Source organism: Neoarius graeffei, chromosome 27, assembly GCF_027579695.1.
Source record: "Neoarius graeffei isolate fNeoGra1 chromosome 27, fNeoGra1.pri, whole genome shotgun sequence".
NCBI classification, from domain to species: domain Eukaryota; kingdom Metazoa; phylum Chordata; class Actinopteri; order Siluriformes; family Ariidae; genus Neoarius; species Neoarius graeffei.
The window spans coordinates 18,656,598-18,680,151 of NC_083595.1; the positions used below are offsets into that span (position 1 = coordinate 18,656,598).

General features: G+C 41.9%; 1 protein-coding gene across 1 annotated transcript in view; it reads left to right on the plus strand.

Annotated features, from left to right (window-relative positions):
• Nucleotides 1-23,554, plus strand: part of otog (otogelin) — a 550,025-nt gene that overhangs the window by 321,216 nt on the left and 205,255 nt on the right. Inside the window, exons 28-35 of the mRNA XM_060911543.1 lie at nucleotides 1,453-1,569; nucleotides 2,038-2,194; nucleotides 2,399-2,425; nucleotides 2,628-2,795; nucleotides 3,278-3,556; nucleotides 3,633-3,750; nucleotides 3,828-3,907; nucleotides 20,858-21,024. Coding sequence (XP_060767526.1) covers nucleotides 1,453-1,569; nucleotides 2,038-2,194; nucleotides 2,399-2,425; nucleotides 2,628-2,795; nucleotides 3,278-3,556; nucleotides 3,633-3,750; nucleotides 3,828-3,907; nucleotides 20,858-21,024 — 1,113 coding nt within the window. The remainder of the gene's footprint in view (nucleotides 1-1,452; nucleotides 1,570-2,037; nucleotides 2,195-2,398; nucleotides 2,426-2,627; nucleotides 2,796-3,277; nucleotides 3,557-3,632; nucleotides 3,751-3,827; nucleotides 3,908-20,857; nucleotides 21,025-23,554) is intronic.

Sequence of the window (23,554 nt, forward strand, 5' to 3'; positions counted from 1 at the left end):
AGCAATAACGCTACGTTCAGACTGCAACCTGAAACGACCCATATCCGATTTGTTGTGAAATCCGATTTTTTTGTTAGGCCGTTCACATTACCAATTATATGAGACTTGTATGCGATCTCCAATATGAACGGAAAACGACCCAAAAGTGTCCCGCATGCGCAAATTGACACGTAATAAGCACATCTACGTAATACGTAAACAAAAAAAAAAGCGCACTCTTCAAGTTTGCAAGTAAAGCATGGAGATGAGGCGAGACCTGGCGATGTGGTTTTTGTGGCAGCGGCGGAACTCACACAATAATCTGATTAATGTGGGCAGCAGACTAATGAGACCGAAGGTGTCAAATTACTGGAAATTTCCAGAACAATCTTATAATCTTGTAATACAGGATGATTTAACATCCAGGTCCCTACCAAATCCACCATTAGCTTGATCAATTCTATAAAAGTCTATTTAAATTCTGAAAACTGTACAAATGTTGTTGTTTTCCACCAAAGAGGCGGGATTAGCCAACGCAGAATAGTGACGTTTGTCTCTTGTTGATGACGTGTAGGTTGCATGAATGCGACCTGTCCGGTCAGACTGCAGTCGCATGTGAAAATAATGGATATGCATCGGAATTAGGACCACATATCCAAGCGGCCTGGGTCGCATGTGAAAAAATCGGATCTGTGTCGTTCAGATTGTCAATAACAAATCGGATACAGGTCGCATATGGGCAAAAAAATCGGATATGGGTCATTTCAGGGTGCAGTCTGAACGTAGTCTAAGTGGCTCATCAGTTCATTCAGAAACTCGAATCCATAGTCAAATTGGCAGGATCGCATACGCTCTCTCTCTCTCTCTCTCTCTCCCTTGTCAATCACTGAGCTCATGTATACAGAAGAAAGGCGTGTGTGGCAGCCTTTATAAAAGAATTAATAGTGCACCACCTATTTGTATCTGCTTTCATATTCATTTACACATTTTCTGTTCAATAGGAATAATTTACTTTTATTCAATTACATCCCTAGTATAAATGTACATACAAGGTATGTGGAAGATTTTAAGTGTTATTTAGACTGGTGTATAAAACCTGAGCTCATTTTCCTTTCGAAGGTTACGTTTCATATTGGAATTTGGCAATGGAATGACATATCCAGATAAATACAATACATGTCCAATTTATAACTGTTATAGCTGAGACTAATATTCTTGGCCTGTTTTCAATTTCATTTATGACTTTTAAGATAATGGGTCTAAAATAGCAATGTATAGTTGTCTAAAATAATAATACTTTAAGATTTTGGTAAGATGTTAACATACAACTAATGTAAATATAAATAAATATTGGTTTATGTTTTTATATTGATTTTTTATATTGGTTATATTATTTCAAATTTGAATTGTAGCAGTTCATATTTTGGATTTTCTATGTCTTCTATCTGTTTTTGCATGTGTGTGTAAATGTAGTGTATTAAAAGTCCTGATACAAGGCATCCATGTACTTTGAATCCAATACGAGAACCTTTTGCCAAAAGGCAGTGTGGGATTCTTCTCAGCGAAGTATTCCAAGCCTGTCATCCTGTGGTGAGTTGTGGAATAACTCAATTATTAATTAATAAGTATTTAGAATAGGAGAGCTATACAGTACAATATCAGAACTAGGGAAACTGTGGCTTATTATTAGGTGTATTTACTTTTGTGTATGCATAAGCGTGTGATTGTACTTACTATATGCATGAGTGTATCATGCCTTAGCAGGTATTTTGTGTGTATGTCATGGTATTAAAATGCACATGATGTTAAAATGTACATGATGATTCCCTAATAAGTTAAAAATAACTGAAATTCATCAGTCATCACAGTTTTAAAGCAGACAGTCCAAAAATTGAAGAGAATTCAACATAAGTATAAAACAAGCATGTACATGTACACAGTATCTGTTAAAGCATGTATGCATACATACACTTGACTTACACATCTATGATAAATGCTGGCACTGATTTTCCTGGCAAATTACATAGTATATGTGTTACTGTGTGTGATGCTCTGTAGGTGGATGTGACATGGTATTATATGAACTGCCTGGCAGATACATGCAGCTGCAGTCATGGTGGTGACTGTGAATGTTTCTGTACAAGTTTGGCAACATACGCTCACAGCTGCTGCCAGCAGGGAATTCCTATTGATTGGCGGTCACCCTCCCTATGCCGTGAGTAACTCATCTGCAAAACGTACTAATGATAAGCACAGCGTAGGCACTGAATCGGGTGATTAAGAGATTAAGGGAAGAAGGGGATGAGGTTTCTCATGTTCTGTTTTTATGCTGTTTAACTGATGATTTAGAGCAATTACTGACTGATTATTAGAAGCAAGAGTAACTATTTTTGATAGTAACCATTTTTGTTGATTACAGCATATGACTGTGAATACTACAATAAAGGTATGCATATAATTTACTAGCTGCATTTTGCAAGCAGTTCATAATTTCTCATGGGAGACATGGGGTGGGTTTGCAGGTGGCTGGCTGGCTGTGTGTGTTTTTGTGTTAAGTGGGTGTGTGAGTTAAGTGTGTGTGTGTGGGTGGTTGTATGTGTGGGTTGGTGGGTGTGCTTGTACCTGCATACTACTACATCTTTGTACAGTTCTAGGTAAAGGTCCATTTAGTTTGCTGACCTATAGAGAGAAGAATTTGCTTTTAGCAGCCAATCGGACAAGTGGATTGGTGTTTCTGAAGAGAGGAGTGTCCAGCATTGATGGTGTGGTGACTCTGTTCATGATAACTCCAGGACTCAGTAAAACCCGACCATATGGTAATATGTGCACATGCATACATATGACTTTTCTTTTTTATTATTATTATTTTTAAAAAATGTGTCGATACTATTGCTGGTATTTGTTTTAATGTTGTGCAAACATTATTTTCATACAATGGTGAAAATAAGCATGAGGCATGTTGTGAAATGGAGTAATGCAGAAAAAAAAATGTGATTATTTCTCACTTGGCTTTTTTAGTGGCATCATGTTGAATGTGCAAAGGCCTTTATTATCACCCTCTTAGCATGATGTAGAAATTCTAATAATCTAAATGATAAAATAGCAGTCCAAACTATTTCCTAAAACTGATAAAAATAGGTTATTTGGAGGAAAAACCTCTAGGCACTGCTGTATTTTCTTCAGAATGTAATGAATTTGGGAAGTGTGTTGCAGAAAGTGTCTGTATAACATATATCTTATCTTTCATTATTTACTTTTCAGCAAGGTTTACAGTGATTGGGTGTTTTTTGTGCTTTAGATTCTTCACTAGTATCATTTGAAGCAGCAGACAGGCCAAATTATTTCCTCCTCGCAGTGCGCAGTGGCCACTTAAGACTGCGCAAGTGGGAGGACAGCAGGGAATTTTGTGATGCAGCAACATTTATACTGCATAGGGACACCTGGATCACTGGATTTGATTCACTAGAGTCACTCATCTGGCCTGGATACTTTCTACACTACATGCTGTATAAACTGCAGTTTCTGAAATATAATCACTCAGATCGTTACCGCAGAGCCACTCTCTTCAAACTTGTTGGTGAGTCAGTATCATGTAAACAGAGTTTCATGCATACACATACATTCATGTTTATGCTGAATATTGTTTCTAACAGGCAGCACTGCAGATTACTCAGTAAGTCCTCAGTGCCAGTGGCGATATGAATTTTGCAGAAGTCTGTGTTTTAGGACATGTAGTGATCCAGCAGCTCTGAGATGTGTCACCAACCTAAAGTAAGAACACACACAAACATGCACTTTAAAGTTACCTTGTGAGCATTGTGTTATTCTCTGTTTTATTCACTCTGCAGTGTGGAGGGATGTCTGCCCAAGTGTCCAGCTCATATGGTCATGGATGAGATTACTCAAAGATGTGTCTATCTGGAGGACTGTAAGATATAATGTCTTTACTGCTATTTTATTGTTGGCTCCATTGCAATAAATGTTCGTAATGATTTACCCATGTATTTTCTTGAAATTGGTGTTGTAATTTTTATGTGTTCCTCTCTTCTCGTAAGATGACTCTATCGTGCTTATTGTTTCAAACCTATTTCTGTTGTTTATATTGGTCAAGTTGCTTTTCGTCCAAAGGAATGAACTAATGTAAAAATGAAGCACAAATATAGCCACCTCAAAACCTGTGATCATTTAAATATATTTTAGTGCCTAGAAAAATTGGTTTGCTTCCCAGGACTTATGGAGCTTAAAGGGTACCCACAGAAAAAAAAAATAAACATAGGCTAGAAATATTACACATTTTGCACAAATGCATTTTGACTACCCTGTATTGTCACACTGTGTTGCATAAAGCATTCACCCATCCATTATCTGTAACCACTTATCCTGTGCAGGGTCACAGGGAAATGACCTGGCGACTTGTCTAGGGTGTACCTTGCCTCTCGCCTATAGTCAGCTGGGATAGGCTTCAGCTTGCCTGCGACCCTGTAGAACAGGATAAGCGGCTACAGATAATGGATGGATGGGTCACAGGCAAGCTGGAGCCGATCACAGCTGACTATGGGCAGGAGGCGGGGTACACCCTGGACAAGTCGCCAGATCATCGCAGGGCTGACACATAGAGACAAACAACAATTCACATTCACACCTATGGTCAATTTAGAGCCACCAATTAGCCTAACCTGCATGTCTTTGGACTGTGGGGGAAACCGGAGCACCCAGAGGAAACCCATGCAGACACAGGGAGAACATGCAAACTTCACACAGAAAGTGTGAACCCAGAACCTTCTTGCTGTGAGGCGACAGTGCTAACCACTACACCACCATGCCACCTTGCATAACTTCACACAGAAAGGCCCCCGTTGGCCACTGGGCTCAAACCCAGAACCTTCTTGCTGTGAGGCGACAGTGCTAACCACTACACCACCGTGCCACCTAGCACTTCAAAATAATTTTAAAGCACTGCTTTATAGCAATGCTTTAAAATTCTTTTGAAGTTTCACTGACTTTAGTTCCACTTAAGGGCAGTGTCAAAGGTCAGCATGACATAGACTCATTGATAGGTTACCTGTATCTTGAATGGCTCGCTGCTCCTGACACTGCGATGTAGCCAGATGTACAAAACATAAAAAAACGAGTGCAAAACATGTGTTTGCAAAAATAATAAACGTGATAATAAGGGAAAGCATTTTTTCTGTATTCCATTGCTAACAACTGAGCAATGTTAACAACTTTGTAAACAAACAGTGGCTACATAATTTGAGAACAGGTCACACTTTAGAAACACACTCCTTTGGTAGAAATTCTGTTGTTTGCGAGGGCCATGTTGAGTCTGATTGCTTTCAGAGGAATCTATGGGCTCTTGGGCTATGCAGGTTGCATTAGACTCAAACCCAATGCTGTGCCAAGAACATTCCAACCCCATCCACAGAAAAGGGATTCAGGACATGAAAGCTGATTAGCTACAATAGTACAGATCAAAGTTTATATAATAATCTCCTTCTCACCCCTGGCGGGGGGGTGGGGGGGGGGGGGTGGGGGGGTGGTATCCATGTCATCCTCAAGCTCGGGTCCTCTACCAGAGGCCTGGGAGTTTGAGGGTTCTGCGCAGTATCTTCGATGTTCCTAGGACTGCGCTCTTCTGGACTGAGGCTTCAGATGTTGTTCCTGGGATTTGCTGGAGCCACTCTCCCAGTTTGGGGGTTACTGCCCCAAGTGCCCCCACTACCACGGGGGCCACGCAGCCCTTGACCTTCCACATCCGTTCCAGCTGCTCTTTCAACCCTTGATACTTCTCAAGTTTCTCATGTTCCTTCTTCCTGATGTTGGCGTCAGCTGGGATCGCCACATCTATCACCACCACCCTCTTCTGCTCTTTGTCCACCACCACTATGTCCGGTTGGTTAGCCAGGATCTGTTTGTCAGTCTGGAAGCTGAAGTCCCACAGAATCTTGGCCCTGTTGTTCTCAGCCACCTTCTGTGGTATGGCCCATTGGGACTTGGGTATTTCTATTCCATACTGGTTGCAGATGTTCCTGTATACTATCCCGGCCACTTGGTTGTGCCTCTCCATGTACGCTGATCCAGCTAGCATCTTACACCCTGCTACTATGTGCTGGACTGTTTCAGGGGCTTCTTTGCACAGCCTGCATCTTGGGTCTGATCTACTCTGGTAGATCCTGGCCTCTATGGCTCTTGTGCTTATGGCCTGTTCTTGTGCTGCCATGATTAGTGCCTCTGTGCTGTCTGTCAGTCCTGCATTATCCAGCCACTGGTAGGATTTCTTGATATCAGCCACTTCCTCTATCTGACGGTGGTACATGCCATGTAGGGGTTTGTCTCTCCAGGTTGTCTGTTCCTCCTCCTCCTCTGCACTCTCATCAGGGTTCTGCTGCCTGAGACATTCACTTAGCAGTTCATCCTTTGGGGCCATCTTTCTGATGTATTCTCGGATTTTCGATGTTTCATCCTGGACCGTGGTCTTGACGCTCACTAGCCCTCGGCCTCCCTCTTTCCGCTTAGTGTATAAGCGGAAAGAGTGTATAAGTCTCAGGGTGCTGGACTTGGGGTGGAACCCTCCATGCATGGTGAGGAGCTTTCTAGTCTTGATATCTGTGGCTTCTATCTCCTCCTTTGGCCAGTTTATGATACCAGCGGGGTATCTGATGACTGGTAGTGCGTACATGTTGATGGCTCGGACCTTGTTTTTACCATTCAGCTGACTTTTCAGGACCTGCCTTACTCTCTGGAGGTATTTGGCTGTGGTTGACTTCCTTGTGGCCTCTTCATGGTTTCCATTAGCCTGTGGGATGCCAAGGTACTTGTAGCTGTCTTGGATATCACCTATGTTGCCCTCTGGTAGGTCAATCCCTTCAGTCCGGATCATCTTGCCTCTCTTTGAGACCATCCGGCCACACTTGTCCAATCCGAATGACATCCCTATGTCATCGCTGTAGATCCGGGTGGTGTGGATCAGCGAGTCTATTTCTCGCTCATTCCTGGCATACAGCTTGATGTCATCCATGTAGAGCAGGTGGCTGATTGTTGCCCCACTACGGAATCGGTACCCGTAGCCACTCTTCGTGATGATCTGACTGAGGGGGTTCAGGCCTATGCAGAACAGCAGTGGTGATAGCGCATCTCCTTGGTATATGCCACACTTGATGTTGACTTGGGCAATGGGTTTTGAGTTGGCCTCTAGGGTTGTCTTCCACATTTCCATTGAGTTCTGTATGAAGGTCCTTAGGTTCCTGTTGATCTTATACAGTTCCAGACATTCCAGTATCCATGTGTGTGGCATTGAGTCGTAGGCTTTCTTGTAGTCAATCCAGGCAGTGCACAGGTTGGTCTGTCTCTTCTTACAGTCTCGGGCGACTGTTCTATCGGCCAGTAGCTGGTGCTTGGCTCCTCTGGTGTTACTGCCAATTCCTTTCTGTGCCTCGCTCATGTATTGAGCCACATGCTTACTCATTTTTGCCACAATGATGCCTGACAGGGCCTTCCATGTTGTGCAGAGACAGGTAATTGGCCGGTAGTTGGATGGGATGGGTCCCTTCTGGGGGTCCTTCATGATTAGGACTGTCCTGCCTTGGGTTAGCCATTCTGGGTGGGTTCCATCCCTCAGCAGCTGGTTCATCTGTGCTGCTAGGCGTTCATGGAGTGCAGTTAGCTTCTTCAGCCAGTACGTATGGATCATATCAGGGCCTGGTGCTGTCCAGCTCTTCATCTTTGACACTCTTTCTTGGACGTCTGCCATTGAGATGGTTACTGGTTCTTGTTCTGGGAGGTTGCTGTGGTCAGCTCTTAGGTCCACTAACCATTGGGCATCGGTGTTGTGTGATGCCTTTCTTTCCCATATGTCTTTCCAGTATTTTTCCACCTCAGCTCTTGGTGGGTCTGACCGGTTGTTGTTCCCCTGCCATTGAGAGTACACCTTGGCTGGTTCAGTGGAGAACAGCTTGTTTATTCTCCTGGCCTCTCCTTCCTTGGTGTATCTCCTCAACCAGGTGGCCAGAGCTGTTAGTCGCTGTTTGGCAGTTTCGAGTGCCTCTGGTATGGAGAGTGAGTTGTACTTCCTGGGCGCCCCTTTATTCACCATGTTGATACACACTATACTGTGTATCAGCTTGTTGGTCTCAGTGATGGTTCTTGTGGAGATTGTCTTCAGAGCAGCATTCACATCTACTAGTAGATCTTCTGAAGGTACTTGGCAACTCAGCTTCGGTATTTGTCGGGGGCTCCAGGTTTCCAGTTGGGTCACGATCTTCCTTCTCAGGTCAGCAGCTCTTGTGTTGAGCTGATTGAGATGATTTCTAGATCTTTTGCCTTGTTAGCTGTACCCAATCTCTGGTTGTGGGGATGATGACATCTCCCCGCTGACCTGTCTTCCTGGCTCCGCCTTGCCGTAGCATCGTTGTTGTATTTCATTAATCTCTAGTTGTGATAGCAGATTTCGATTATGGATGTTGGAACACTGGGCTAATAGCTGTTTCTTTGTTAGCCTTGATTGTGGGTTTCGAAGTATCCAATGGTCCCACATTCTCTGCATGTATCCCCTCTCTCTGGGATTGCTTGTATAGTAGCATTCCAGCAAATCCGTATTTTCTGTCCTCGTCCATCGATGTCTTGTTCCAGTAGCCCATTTCTCATCAGTTTGCCCTGGTTCCCTAGCAACTGACGCAGACCTTGTTGACCCGGGCGACGTCTGAGCCGGTATGACTCTATCAGTTATGTTTTCACTCATTCCTGAGGTAGGCTGATATATCATGAGGGGTTTTGCCTAAGGACCCTTACTGGATGATGTTTTGCCCCGACCGGGATTCGAACCCCGATCTCCTGCATCATAGTCAGTGAGCATTACCACTGTACTATCCAGCTGATATATATACACATACATACACACATATATATAATGTATATGTATGTGTGTGTATGTGTGTATGTATGCTCGCCAACAGGGGGGGACAAATGGGTATGTTGTCCCGGGCCCAGGAATGGGGAGGGCCCAGAACTGGGCTCTCATGAAGTTGCGATTAAATTATTTTATTTCAAAATGTGTTGATTTGGGGGAGAAATGTGCTATATTTGCATTCAATAAATGATTTCTAGATCTTTTGCCTTTATTGTCTTTGAAAAAGGCGTCAAGAACCCCCTACCACCCCAATGCAAAAATGGTTTGGCCTGACTCTTTGATTAAGGGGAAAAAAAATGACATTGTTTGATCATAGCGCTTCGACAATCAGCGTGCATGCCATTTGCCAACATGCACAAGTCAGGAGCACAGAAAAGAAAAGTGAAAAAGAGAGGAAGAAACCAAGAGACTCAGGGGCTCACTGCATAAATATTTTAAAGATTCGGATGATGCAGCAGGTACTAGCAAAGGCAGTGGGGCAGCTGAGCCAGGTAAGACACAGCCAACTTTTTCCAGCCCCGTAAAAACATTTTGTTAAAATGTTAAAACTGTAAAAATGTTGAAATGCTAAAATGAAATGGTTGTTGACCGGTTGAATGGTTTTTGAATACCTGTCATTTAAGGGTTGGAGTGAGTAGAGACTGGGTTAAGAGAGGTGTGTGGGTTGGCCTGGGGGGCCCATTCAGAGCATTTTGTCCCGGGCCCAGCCAAAGCTGTCAGCAGCCCTGTGTGTATATATGTATGTATACATGTGTATGTGGCGCCTCACCAAATCCAGGGACACATGTCGGCTGAAACGAGTCCGAGATAATCACAAAAGAAGCATTTTTTTTTTCGAAATTTGTTTTTTTTTTTTCCATCATGTGCAAGTTGAGATCTTGAAGAATGCAATCAGTATTTCAGATAATAGATTGTTTTGTTGGAAAAGCATACTTTTTTTGCAAATTGTCTTGTTTTTGTCAGGACTGTAGCCTGCTGGGGTGTGTGGGTAAATTACCATATGGGCCATTCACATGATGATTTTGTCTTTTTTTTGCGAATCAGCTGTATGATACGAGCTGAGCTCGTGGCTACTTAAGCTGCATACAGGCGTGTAATTTCACTATGGAATGAGGAAGCTAAACAGAGCGCAGAGGAGCTGAAACACCTCGAAGCAAACAGACGCACGGTAGTTACATTGGAGAACCATTTCTAGCAAAAAAAAAAAATGCAACCAAAAGAAAGCTAGGATTACATTCCAGTGGAGGCATTGATGTGTGCAAGGCACTGTTTCTCTTTCTGATGGGGTAAGTTTATTAATCTAAGGCTGTGTGGTTATTTTTGCATGTAACGGAGTGTTGTGGTTTGGTTAAGCCTAGGTCACAACCGGACGTGCTTTTTTTTGTTGTTGTTGTTGTTCATGGAGAAAGACGCGCATTGGCTGTAAGTTTGTCTAGCAACCTGAAAAAAATGTAAGCGCCCGTAGAGTTTGTTTGACATGACAAAGAACCTCTGCGGCTGGTCTGCGGCTCGAAAATCAGCACATCACATGCGCCCTCTGTGCGTTTCTTGCGTTTTTTTGCATGTAGACCGGCCGTAGGAGCACGTACGGCCGGTTGTGACCGAGGCTTTACATGAAACTAGTGTTGTGTTAGTTGTGTCATCATCGTGCTATCTTTCTTACGGTGTGAGTAATTTTTCAACCACAAAACAAAGTATACTTTAGGACATATTTTTGTACTTCATAATTGTTTTGGGCATACTTTGCATGGAAGGAAAATTGACGTGGTGATCTTTGTTTACATGAAAGTAGCATCGTGCTAGCTCGTAGGGGGGTAGGGCTTTCCTTAATGTCATGCAGATGAGCACCATTATGTGCCCGCCCTACACCCAGAGTAGCTGAGATGGAAAACTTTGAGGGCGATTTTCTCCCTTTTCTGTTTTAAGAAGTATACACTTTCAAAAGGCCACACATTCTTCAAATATTGTCAGATTTCCACATGGAAGGCATCATTGGAAAGCTTAGAAACTGTACTTTCTGAATCTGTCAATAACTCAAAATGCCCCCAGGCAGACATGTCTCTGGATTTGGGCATATATATATATATATATATATATATATATATATATATATATATATATATGTGTGTGTGTGTGTGTGTGTGTGTGTGTATTTATTTATTGTAGGCACTGCCTAAAAGCAGAGCTCCCAATGAGTGTAAAATGTTAGTAAATAATACCATCTTATTTTTTAAAAAGCAAATTAAAAAGGTATTTTTCTTTAACAGGAATTTCCCATAGCATCCTGACAAGAAACCTGCCTTGAAATATTGGTAGCCATCTGTACTTTTGTCTGCTTTTAGCATCTCCAGTGTATTTAGAAGTCCCAAATACTAAATAGTTCAGGATGTTGTAGTGTCCCAAGTCCAAAAGCTGGTTTGCCAAGCACTTTTTTCAAATGGAATAAAAACATTGTTGGGTAAATTAAGAAGAACAAGCTCTTTTTTTTTTGTCTAATGTAATTTCAAGCACAGTGAAATTCCTCCTCTGCATTTAACCCATCTGAAGTGGTGAACATGTGTGTGTGTGTGTGTGTGTGTGCGCACGTGTGTGTGTATGTATGTGTATATATATAATATATATATATATATATATATACACACACATGGGGTAATGAATGAATATATTTGGGGTAAATTACATGGATCTGTGATGTGTCTGCATGTTTCAGATTTTGAATGTAATGCAATAAAATACATTTTTAATCATTTCACAGATTGTACTGGCTGCAGTCATCTCGATTTCTGCACTATTACCAAATATGCCATCCACACTTTTGCCAAAATGTAATGATCAGTACTGTAGGTACACAGTCCGTCTAAGAACTACAACAGCCCGTCTCTTTAAGAAACTACATTTCCCATCAGCCCACTTCTGCGTTGACCTGCGTCATGCGGGATCACCAACGTCACATCCTCCATGAAAGCATAAAAGACCCGGAAACGCTCAGCTCGCTCTCTCTCGTGTCCGGATTCCAAGCCATCTGGACGCACAAAGAGATGCGCTCCGCCGGGCAAACCAAAAAAGACGTCTTTTTCTTCTCTTTCTTGCAAGATCCACGATTCAGCGCGATTTCTTTGTTTACCACTGGCCACGGTAAAAATCCAGAATTGCGCGATTTTAAACTCAGTGAGTTACAACCGGTTTCATTCATTAAGTACGTATGACTGCAGCTCAAAGCAGTTAATTTATAATTAGGAGCGACCAGAATTCCTCCTGATTGAAGCGCTGTGCACATTGTTTAATCAGAGTTTTTTTTTTTTTCTTCCCACGAGCCACGAGGTGCCGGATCAAGAATTCTCTGCTTTCCACAGACGTGCTCCACGGGCCTCTGTGAAACTCAACTTCTCCACGTAATTCCCTGTGCTTCACGGAGCTTCACAACAGTGAAAAGCTCCAAAGTCTCGGGACATCTTCTCATAATCTCGCGTAGAAGTGGGATACGGAAGTAAGACTTGGCATTTTTGGGCATAATTAAAGCTAGTCTTAGGAATTTGCTTTTATTGAAATAGTGAGAATTTAAACCCAGGTTTATTTGTTACACTGTTAAACACGCAGCATGTTGATTTACTTTGTTCTATGTTCTCTCAATTGTTTAATAGATAGGCTGTGCATGCTTCTGTTTACTCCTACTAACATATTTAGTTCTCTTATTATACATCTTGACTGCATCAAGATTTCAGTGGATTCAGTATTGTTATAAGCTAGTGAAATTAGCCTATGGCTAATTCTTTGTTCCATTAGCCTCCAGGGCTAACTGTATTTGTCTCAAGGGATCACAAGGCCTCCACCATGTGGAGTTAGCTACACAGGCTAATCTAGGCCTACACAAACACGTGGCCACTCACAATTCCTTTAGCTAGCTCCCCTTTGTCTTAGCTTAGCCACATGAGGCTAATCTAGGCCTACCCGAACACGTGGTCAACTCCTCCCCCACAAACACATGTGGAGTTAGCTACAAAGCTAACCCTCTTGTAGGCCACACCCACACAAGGCCTCTCATACACACACCTCACTGTTTGTATATATTTCAATCTGCTATTATCCATTATTTTTATAATAAATTCATTTATTATTGAAACTGTTTTCATTTGTGTTCCAATATCTTTGAAGTCCCCAATCTCCCAAAGAATTCAGAAAGGTGCATATAAGTTATGTAATATGGTAAGTGATCTTAATATTTTGGAGTATACCATAAGTTGGCTGTTTGGTAATTTATTATTAAGCACCAAAATTAATGGTATGATTCACTTTGAATGATTCAAATGAGACTGATTCAATTTAATTATTAACCTTCAAATATAATGAGACTAATTTAATGAGATTGATCACTCAATTACCCAAATGCACCTACAGTACTTTGAGCAACTTGTTTTATTTTGCATCACCATTCACTTTGATGTGAAATAAACTGCAGCCTCTTTTGCAATAGTGCACTGCTTGTGAGATGCAAGTGGGTATTGTATTGACTTTGATTTTTTTTTCTGTTTTTGGTGGGAATTCATTAAAATTATAAGTAAAAATAAAGCATTTTTCCCCAACATGATGAACTGAAAAAAGTCAGCTCTAGATGTCACCAGAAGCCACAAAATGAAGCCTTATATTCCAAACTTTTTTCGAGGGGAACATGCCCTGGACCCCCCCTTTGTACCTCATAAAATGGGGGGTGGATTTCAGGCTAACAAGTATGTTTACATCAGCGACACTTAACTTTCAATACGGGGCTACCAACAACTTGACATCACATCCTGTGCACCATATTGTTTGCCCATGTGCAAAAAGCTTGGTATGCTTGTGAGCTTTAAACCCTCTGGGGTGAAGAGCTTTGCTGGCAGGTTTAGAATGAGTAGGTCATGTATTTAGATAAATACAGTGGTGCTTGGAAGTTTGTGAACCCTTTAGAATTTTCTAAATTTCTGCGAAATATGACCTAAAACATCAGATTTTCACAAGTTCTAAAAGGAGATAAAGAGAAACCAGTTAAACAAATGAGACAAAAAAAATTATACTTGCTCATTTATTTATTGAGGAAAATGATCCAATATTACATATTTGTGAGTGGCAAAAGTATGTGAACCTTTGCTTTCAGTATCTGTTGTGACCCCTTGTGCAGCAATAACTGCTACTAAACATTTCCGGTAACTGTTGATCAGTCCTGCACACCAGCTTGGAGGAATTTTAGCCCATTCCTCCATACAGAACAGCTTCAACTCTGGGATGTTGGTAGGTTTTCCTCACATGAACTGCTCACTTCAGGTCCTTCCAAAACATTTCGATTGGATTAAGGTCAGGACTTTGACTTGGCCTTTCCAAAACATTAACTTTTTATTCTTCTTTAACCATTCTTTGGTAAAATGACTTGTGTGCTTAGGGTCGTTGTCTTGCTGCGTGACCCACCTTCTCTTGAGATTCAGTTCATGGACAGATGTCCTGATATTTTCCTTTAGAATTTGCCAGTATAATTCAGAATTCATTGTTCCATCAATGATGGTAAGCCGTCCTGGCCCAGATGCAGCAAAACAGACCCAAACCATGATACTACCACCACCATGTTTCACAGATGGGATAAGGTTCTTATGCTGGAATGCAGTGTTTTCCTTTCTCCAAACATAACACTTCTCATTTAAACCACAAAGTTCTATTTTTGTCTCATCTGTCCAAAAAACATTTGTCCAATAGCCTTCTGGCTTGTCCACATGATCTTTAGCAAACTGCAGACAAGCAGCAATGTTCTTTTTGGAGAGCAGTGGCTTTCTCCTTGCAACCCTGCCATGCACACCATTGTTGTTCAGTGTTCTCCTGATGGTGGACTCATGAACATTAACATTAGCCAATGTGAGAGAGGCCTTCAGTTGCTCAGAAGTTACCCTGGGGTCCTTTGTGATCTCGCCGACTATTACACGCCTTGCTTTTGGAGTGATCTTTGTTGGTTGACCACTCCTGGGGAGGGTAATGATGATCTTGAATTTCCTCCATTTGTACACAATCTGTCTGACTGTGGATTGTTGGAGTCCAAACTCTTTGGAGATGGTTTTGCAACCTTTTCCAGCCTGATGAGCATCAACAACGCTTTCTCTAAGTTCCTCAGAAATCTCTTTTGTTCGTACCATGATACAGTTTCACAAACGTGTTGTGAAGATCAGACTTTGATAGAGCCCTGTTCTTGAAATAAAACAGGGTGCCCATTCACACCTTATTGTCATCCCAGTGATTGAAAACCCCTGGCTCTAATTTCACCTTCAAATTAACTGCTAATCCTAGTTGTTCACATACTTTTGCCACTCACAGATATGTAATATTGGATCATTTTCCTCAAGAAATAAATGACCAAGTATAATTTTTTTGTCTCATTTCTTTAACTGGGTTCTCTTTATCTACTTGTAGGACTTGTGTGAAAATCTGATGGCTTTAGGTCATATTTATGCAGAAATATACAACCCCGATTCCAAAAAAGTTGGGACAAAATACAAATTGTAAGTAAAAATGGAATGCAATGATGTGGAAGTTTCAAAATTCCATATTTTATTCAGAATAGAACATGGATGGCATATAAAATGTTTAAACTGAGAAAATGTATCATTTAAAGAGAAAAATTAGGTGATTTTTAAATTTCATGACAACAACACATCTCAAAGTTGGGACAAGGCCATGTTTACCACTGTGAGACATCCCCTTTTCTCTTTATAACAGTCTGTAAACGTCTGGGGACTGAGGAGACAAGTTGCTCAAGTTTAGGGATGGGAATGTTAACCCATTCTTGTCTAATGTAGGATTCTAGTTGCTCAACTGTCTTCGGTCTTGTTTGTCGTATCTTCCATTTTATGATGCGCCAAATGTTTTCTATGGGTGAAAGATCTGGACTACAGGCTGGTCAGTTCAGTACCCGGACCCTTCTTCTACGCGGCCATGATGCTGTAATTGATGCAGTATGTGGTTTGGCATTGTCATGTTGTTGGAAAATGCAAGGTCTTCCCTGAAAGAGACGTCATCTGGATGGGAGCATATGTTGCTCTAGAACCTGGATATACCTTTCAGCATTGGTGTCTTTCCAGATGTGTAAGCTGCCCATGCCACACGCACTAATGCAACCCCATACCATCAGAGATGCAGGCTTCTGAACTGAGCGCTGATAACATCTTGGGTCGTCCATCTCCTCTTTAGTCCGAATGACATGGCATCCCTGATTTCAATAAAGTACTTCAAATTTTGATTCGTCTGACCACAGAACAGTTTTCCACTTTGCCACAGTCCATTTTAAATGAGCCTTGGCCCAGAGAAGACGTCTGCGCTTCTGGATCATGTTTAGATATGGCTTCTTCTTTGAACTATAGCGTTTAGCTGGCAACGGTGGATGGTACGGTGAATTGTGTTCACAGATAATGTTCTCTGGAAATATTCCTGAGCCCATTTTGTGATTTTCCAATACAGGAGCATGCCTGTATGTGATGCAGTGCCGTCTAAGGGCCCGAAGATCACGGGCACCCAGTATGGTTTTCCAGCCTTGACCCTTACGCACAGAGATTCTTCCAGATTCTCTGAATCTTTTGATGATGATATGCACTGTAGATGATATGTTCAAACTCTTTGCAATTTTACACTGTCGAACTCCTTTCTGATATTGCTCCACTATTTGTCAGCACAGAATTAGGGGGATTGGTGATCCTCTTCCCATCTCTACTTCTGAGACCCGCTGCCACTCCAAGATGCTCTTTTTATACCCAGTCATATTAATGACCTATTCCCAATTGACCTAATGAGTTGCAATTTGGTCCTCCAGCTGTTCCTTTTTTGTACCTTTAACTTTTCCAGCCTCTTATTCCCCCTGTCCCAACTTTTTTGAGATGTGTTGCTGTCATGAAATTTCAAATGAGCCAATATTTGGCATGACATTTCAAAATGTCTCACTTTCGACATTTGATATGTTGTCTATGTTCTATTGTGAATACAATATCAGTTTTTGAGATTTGTAAATTATTGCATTCCGTTTTTATTTACAATTTGTACTTTTGTCCCAACTTTTTTGGAATTGGGGTTGTAGAAAATTCTAAAGGGTTCACAAACTTTCAAGCACCACTGTATATTTGCGAGTTATCATACAAGCATGATAGACATATTGACAGTAACTTTTACACTTTCCTAGGTGCCCACTGCCAAATAATATTATATTTTTAAGTAAGTTAGATGAAACATAAAACTTGTCACCTTACTCAGTCATACCGGAGTCAGAGCACTGTGTGCCCACTTATGCATTCATAAAAGACACATGGTAATGGCATGATAATTACTTTCACTCTTCCCATTTTGATTTGTCTCTCTTTTGTGTTAGGGATGCCCACCATAAACAGGATAAAATTTATCAGCCACAGTTTAGGCTACCTGTTTAGAGGTCAAATGGCGATTTGATGCTCAGAAGGCACTTCGGATGATTCAGGACAGTGATTCAATTTCAGGACAGTGATTCAATTCATAATTCACTTCATGATTCAGGACAGTGATTCAATTTCAGGACAGTGATTCAATTCATGATTCAGGACAGTGATTCAATTCAATCTTGAAAACTGCAACATTGATGATGAGGGGTGTCATTTGGAACTTTTGGCCCTTTTCCACTACCCTTTTTCAGCTCACTTCAGCTCGCTTCAGCTCACTTCAGCCCGACACGGCTCGCATTTCGACTACCAAAAACCAGCACGACTCAGCTCGTTTCAGCCCTGCTTAGCCCCTAAAACTCGCACCGTTTTGGGGTAGGGCTGAAGCGAGCCAAACCGTGCTGACTGAGGCTGGGGGCGTGAGCAGACACTCCCCTGTGCACTGATTGGTGAGGAGGAGTGTCCTCACATGCCCACACACGCCCCGCGAGCGCGCTGGGATCTGTAAACACCGCAAACCCGGAAGGAGAAGAATTACGAATTACGAGAATTTCTGAAGCCTTATGCGCCTCGCCTCATCTATACGCTCTTGCCAGTATCTGTTGGCGTTGTCAAGCCACAGCACCAAGACCAGCAACACTAACGACTCCATGTCCTCCATGTTTATTGTTTACTATTCGGGTCGTGAGACTACCGCTTAAAAGATCACTGAATCAGTGACATACAGAGCATCGTGGACGAGTTCGCGGAGCGCAAGGCTCGCCGTATGCCCTTCAAATAATGCGCGCAGTAGGCTATTGATGTTTTATTATGAGCCATGTACAGTATGTCGCCGAATGTTTTTTTGTTTCTGAGTTACATGCTCGTTTGAAGGACTTAATGTACAAAATAACATAGTTGCACCCCGTAGTGTTGAAATTGGTAAACACAGTGCATTCAGTGAGGTTTGCACCGCCCTCCTTTTATTTCTGACTCTTCCTGTCACTGTTGCAACCTCTGAGCGCTCATTCGTATGCCCTTCAAATAATGTGCGCAGTATAGGCTATTGATGTTTTATTATGAGCCATGTACAGTATCCTAATGTTTTTTGTTTCTGAGTTACATGTTCGTTTGAAGGACTTGATGTACTAAATAACATAGTTGCACCCGGTAGTGTTGAAATTGGTAAACACCGCAGTTGCGGACATTTTGTAGCCTAAAATGATGTTATGATAAGCTTTAATAAAGGGTCCGGTCATTTGCCCCGCCCCCGGCCCGGCTCTGACTTGTTCCGCCACTGTCACTGATGTCACTGTTTGCGCTGCTTAACGACATCACATGACGTCCACCCACTTTCGCTAACTCCACCCCATGTGTCCACCCACTTCCAGCCAGCACGGTTCAGCGCGGTTGTAGTCGAAATGCAACTCCAACAGCCCCGCTCAGCCCGACTCAGCTCGACTCGGCACGGCACGGCTCAGCCGCGTTTGTAGTGGAAAAGCGGCATTTGACTCGATCCAGCCGAAGATCAACTCGAGTAAATGTAAATATTTCTTCCATTTCTTATGAGCATATCGGTGTGTGTGTGTGTGTGTGTGTGTGTGTGTGTGTGTGTGTGTGTGTGTGTGTGTACTGTAGTGCATCATCTTTTGTGTGTTTCTTGGGTAAATAAAACATGCACCATCACTTGTTTGCTCTCTTTTTTTTTTTCTCTTTTTTTCTGGCACTCTAATGATTTTGGCATGATCTGATGTCAGTTTCAACAAATCTAAGCAGTATTTTCAGTCATATTACTTTTTTTCAGCACAAGTTCAACTACAATAATATCTATGTTGTATGTATATCATGATTGTACTTAAAAAAAACAGATAAATGAAAATGTTGTAAAAATCAGTTTTAGACCTATGTTGGAATGTGTGGGGGAAAAAATAAACATTTCCTTACCCATTGTGACAAACTGTTTTGATCACTTGACCTGATAGTATTAAGAGTTGGCAGTGGGAGGGGTATTCACTCTTCTCATTGAATGGAATTTTTTTTACTCTTCTAATTGAATACCCCTCCCACTGCCAACTCTTTATCTCCAAACATTAGGACATAATTTTATGATGGGCAGTTAATTGTCCAGATCAATGGAACAGATTTAAGTTTTTGTACTTGATATATTCCTAAAGGCCCGGTCCCACTGGCCGATAGACACAAAACGTATGCAAAAAGGACACAGCGGACGAGCAAAATTTCGGGGGTGGCTCTATCCGTTTTCATCCGCTCCAGAAATGGACAAAATTGGCGAAAATTTGCGAAAAAAGAACGGACGTGGGTAGTATATAGCGGGGATGTTAAACACATGTTCATAGGAAGCCTAGCGGATGAAAGCGGATGGAAGTGGATGACGGCTCCGAAGGGGTTACCGGTGATAACTGAGAAGCGGACGCATAGCAGAAAGAGCGGATGCATAGCGGATGAAGGGGATGCATCACGTACGCCTAACGGAAACAAAGGGGATGTTGCGCGGATGTATATCGGATGCAGACCGATTGTCCGCTAGGTGTCCTTCTACATACTCTAGATATACTCCAGACATCTTAAATATACGAGATACATCCCAGATATAAATGCTTTGTCCGTTTTGAATACTTTATATACGAGATGCATACGCTTACATCCTTTCTATTTCCGTGCTACTAACGATGAATAGACGTTTCATGTACCTTATCTTTCCTCCCTCTTTCCGTTTTCAGCTGCAGCGGATGTGAGTTGCGAAGATGCCCAGAGGATGCAGAGAGGATACAGCAGACGTTTAACGGATGATAACGGACATAGAACGTTTGTTGCTCGTATATGTCGCGGATTTACATCGTACACGGCGGAAAGTTCATCCGTTCTAAAAGTTTTGTGCAGCTCAACTTTTTGCACGGATGAAATCACAGTGGACGGATGCTTGATGGATAGAGCGTATGAAGCACGTATGCAATGAGTACACAATGGATGCATAGCGTTTTCCAACAGATGGCAAAGATTTTTTTACGTTTTACATCCTCTTTGCATCCGTAAGTGTAGTGGGACCGGGCCTTAAGACTGAACAGACTCACCTCAAGTGATCAAAATGGTTTGTCACAATGGGTAAGGTGATGGGTTTTTTTTTTCACACATTCCAACACAGTTCTAAAACTGCTTTTTACAACATCTTCATTTATCTGATGATGATCTACTTTTTTAAAAGTACAATCATGACATACAAACTACACAGATATTACTGTAGCTGAACTTATGCTGAATACAAAAAAGTCATATTACTTTGAAAATATTGCTTAAATTTGTTGAAATTGACATTAGAGCATGCCAAAATCATTAGTGCCAGAAAATACCCTTAGACCCCAGAGGGTTAAGCACTTAAAGATACTTATGATAGCTCATCAGGTGGCTGCACTTGTGTGCATTATTTTAATTAGGTCTTGTAATTATAGATATTGATCATGCTTAAATGCTGTATGGGTACCCTTTAAGTCTCAATGCATTGCTCATTCCATTTTAATGCTCACTGTGTCCCTCTTTTTCATCTGATGGGTGTTGTGTTTGGTTTCAGGTATTAAGCCTCCAGTTACACTGCCAGAATTCAGTTCAACACCTACTGCTGTAACCTCTTCAACTCTGGCAACTGTCTTCTCTATCACACCAACTAAGACACTCCATACCGCCATCAGTCATACCAAGTCATCCCCTCCGGAACCTAGCAGTACAGCTTCCACAACTGTTACTACACAAAGTTCAACCCTGTTATCTACACCTAGCAGTACCTCTACCATACCGCTGTTAGACAAATCAATGAAGACATCTTTGTTCCCTCCTAAATCACTGGCTTCTACTCCTAGAACTATTACAGTGCCCACTACTTATGTTTTCACCCCCAATATCACAATAAGGACAATGACTACCACTCAAAGAGCAACAGTAACACCATCACTATCCATTAGTACAAATTCCTCTCTAGCCCCCAGAATGGATGTATCCCCAACCTCAGCCAAATTGCTCACTAGGATAAGTACTTTCCCTTCTATACTAACATTTACCACTGAGGACACTACTGAGACCACATCAGAAACCCTCAGAGTACCTCCCCATACTACCAGCACTGAACCTGGAACATTTTCAAAAACTTACACAGTTAGAACTACAACACCTCCTGCTGAAACCTTAACTAAATCTTTTGCATTAGACTTGAGTACATCCACCAGTTCAACATATCCTAGTGTATCTGCCCTATTACAGACTCTCACTGTCATGCCATTTGCAATCACTCCAAGGTATTCCACAGAGTTTATCTCAGCAGTCAGTGCTTTCAGCACACTTAAAACAACTACAGTAAGTGGTACCAGAGAACATTCAATGGCACACACCAAAGAGAAAACTGTACCTACTTCCTCAGTTGTGGTGAAAACATTCACAACACGTCTCCCTGTGAAACCGAGAGAGACAACCCAAACAATGTCATCTGTGGCTATATATCCTATGTCAAAGCAACCTGTGACCACCAAAACAATATCAGACATCTACAACACCACAACCCAAATCACAACAGTGCCTTCCATGGTCTCTACAGCTAAGCCTGTGGAAACCACAACAACTGCAACTTTTCAGCCAGTATCTATGCTCTATATCAATGATGCATCCTGGTCTCCTGGTACCCTACCTGTTGAGGCACACACAACCACATCCTGGAGAATGAGCCAAATCACAGAGACCCCATCCACTCATTCAATCCCACCAAATCTCTCTGAAAGCACAACTGAAGCTGCAGTGCCCACTCTAATGACAAGCCTTCCAGTGCCATCTCTAACCACACGCACAACAGTCCTTTCTTCAGCTATAGCACATCTAATACCATCTTCACATATTTTGCCCACTCACATGACAACCCCCATAACTTCTCCAATGTTCAGCAATGGTACTCTAGCTAAAGCTACCACAGTTAGTTCCACAGAGTCACATTTAGGGCCCTCATCATCAACCTTTGCTCATCTGTTGGAGAAAATCAGCACATCCAAAACACAGCCTTCTACTTCAACTTCCACATTAACAGCTGAAATCAAGATGAAAACAACAGTTCAAGCGTATACACCTGCAGTTACAATGGTTACTTCCACATCCACAGTGCTACCTCAAACGCAATTGACAAGTTCAGCTGCTACATCCAGAGCAGCTGAGCCTCACCTTTCAACCATAGTGACTGCGTTCACCTCTTACCCACCCACTGTCAGTTCTGTGACCCTCCATTCCAAAATGGAGACAACTCCTGACAAATCTGAACTTTCTACTTATAAATCCATACAACCATGGTTACTTACACAGTCCACTTCCAGTCCCAGAATGACTTCATCCACAGAGAGAGTAGCAACAATCGTAACTCCCAGCATTATCTCAACTCCTCCAATCATGCACAAAACATCCAGGATCACCAAGACAACACACATTCCTCCTCCAATGGTCACTGAAAAGCCAACAACAATTACATCCACAGAGAAAATGCTAGCTACTACTACTGTTTCTTTGGAAAGAGCAAAGCCTTTTTCTCAAACTACCTCTTCAATTCCATCAACATTTTCAATCATTACTAGTACAAAGGTTCCACTTCAAAAGACTGAAAACAGAACTGCAGTGGGCCCCACTGCAAGCTCAGTTAACATAAGCACATCAACCACTGCTTCCATATCACCATATGATACAACTACAGCCTCTCCAAGCACAACCTCCCCATCAGTTTGGCAATCGGTGGATGAAATTACATCAGCAACACACATAACCACAGAACAGCTACCATCACCAGACACTTCCCAAACATCCAGCCCTGCATTACTAATCACGACCAGCACTCCCTACATAACACAGACAAAGCACTGGATAACTCCAACAGAGGAATTTCTTACTTTAACCCCTACAGTTTTGTCCACTTCTGCAAAGGCTGTTAGTTCCATCAGAGTCTGCACTGTGAGTAAAACAAACATTTTTGTAATCTCATAAATTCACATAGCATTAGTGAAATCCAGAAACCAATTCATTTATTCTCAAACTTTAATTCAATTAATTTTTATAGCACTTTTTAACAATACACTCACAAGACAGTGTCGTGGAAACTCCTCAAAACTTAAACTCTCCAAGCAAACTGATTCAAAGTCCAAGAGGTTGCAGAAAAGTTTAGACTTTTATTAAATCATTGAGTTCGGTCTGCAGAGTGAACCGACTCAAAATCACAAAGTTCTCATTTTATACAGCCTCAAAAAAAAAG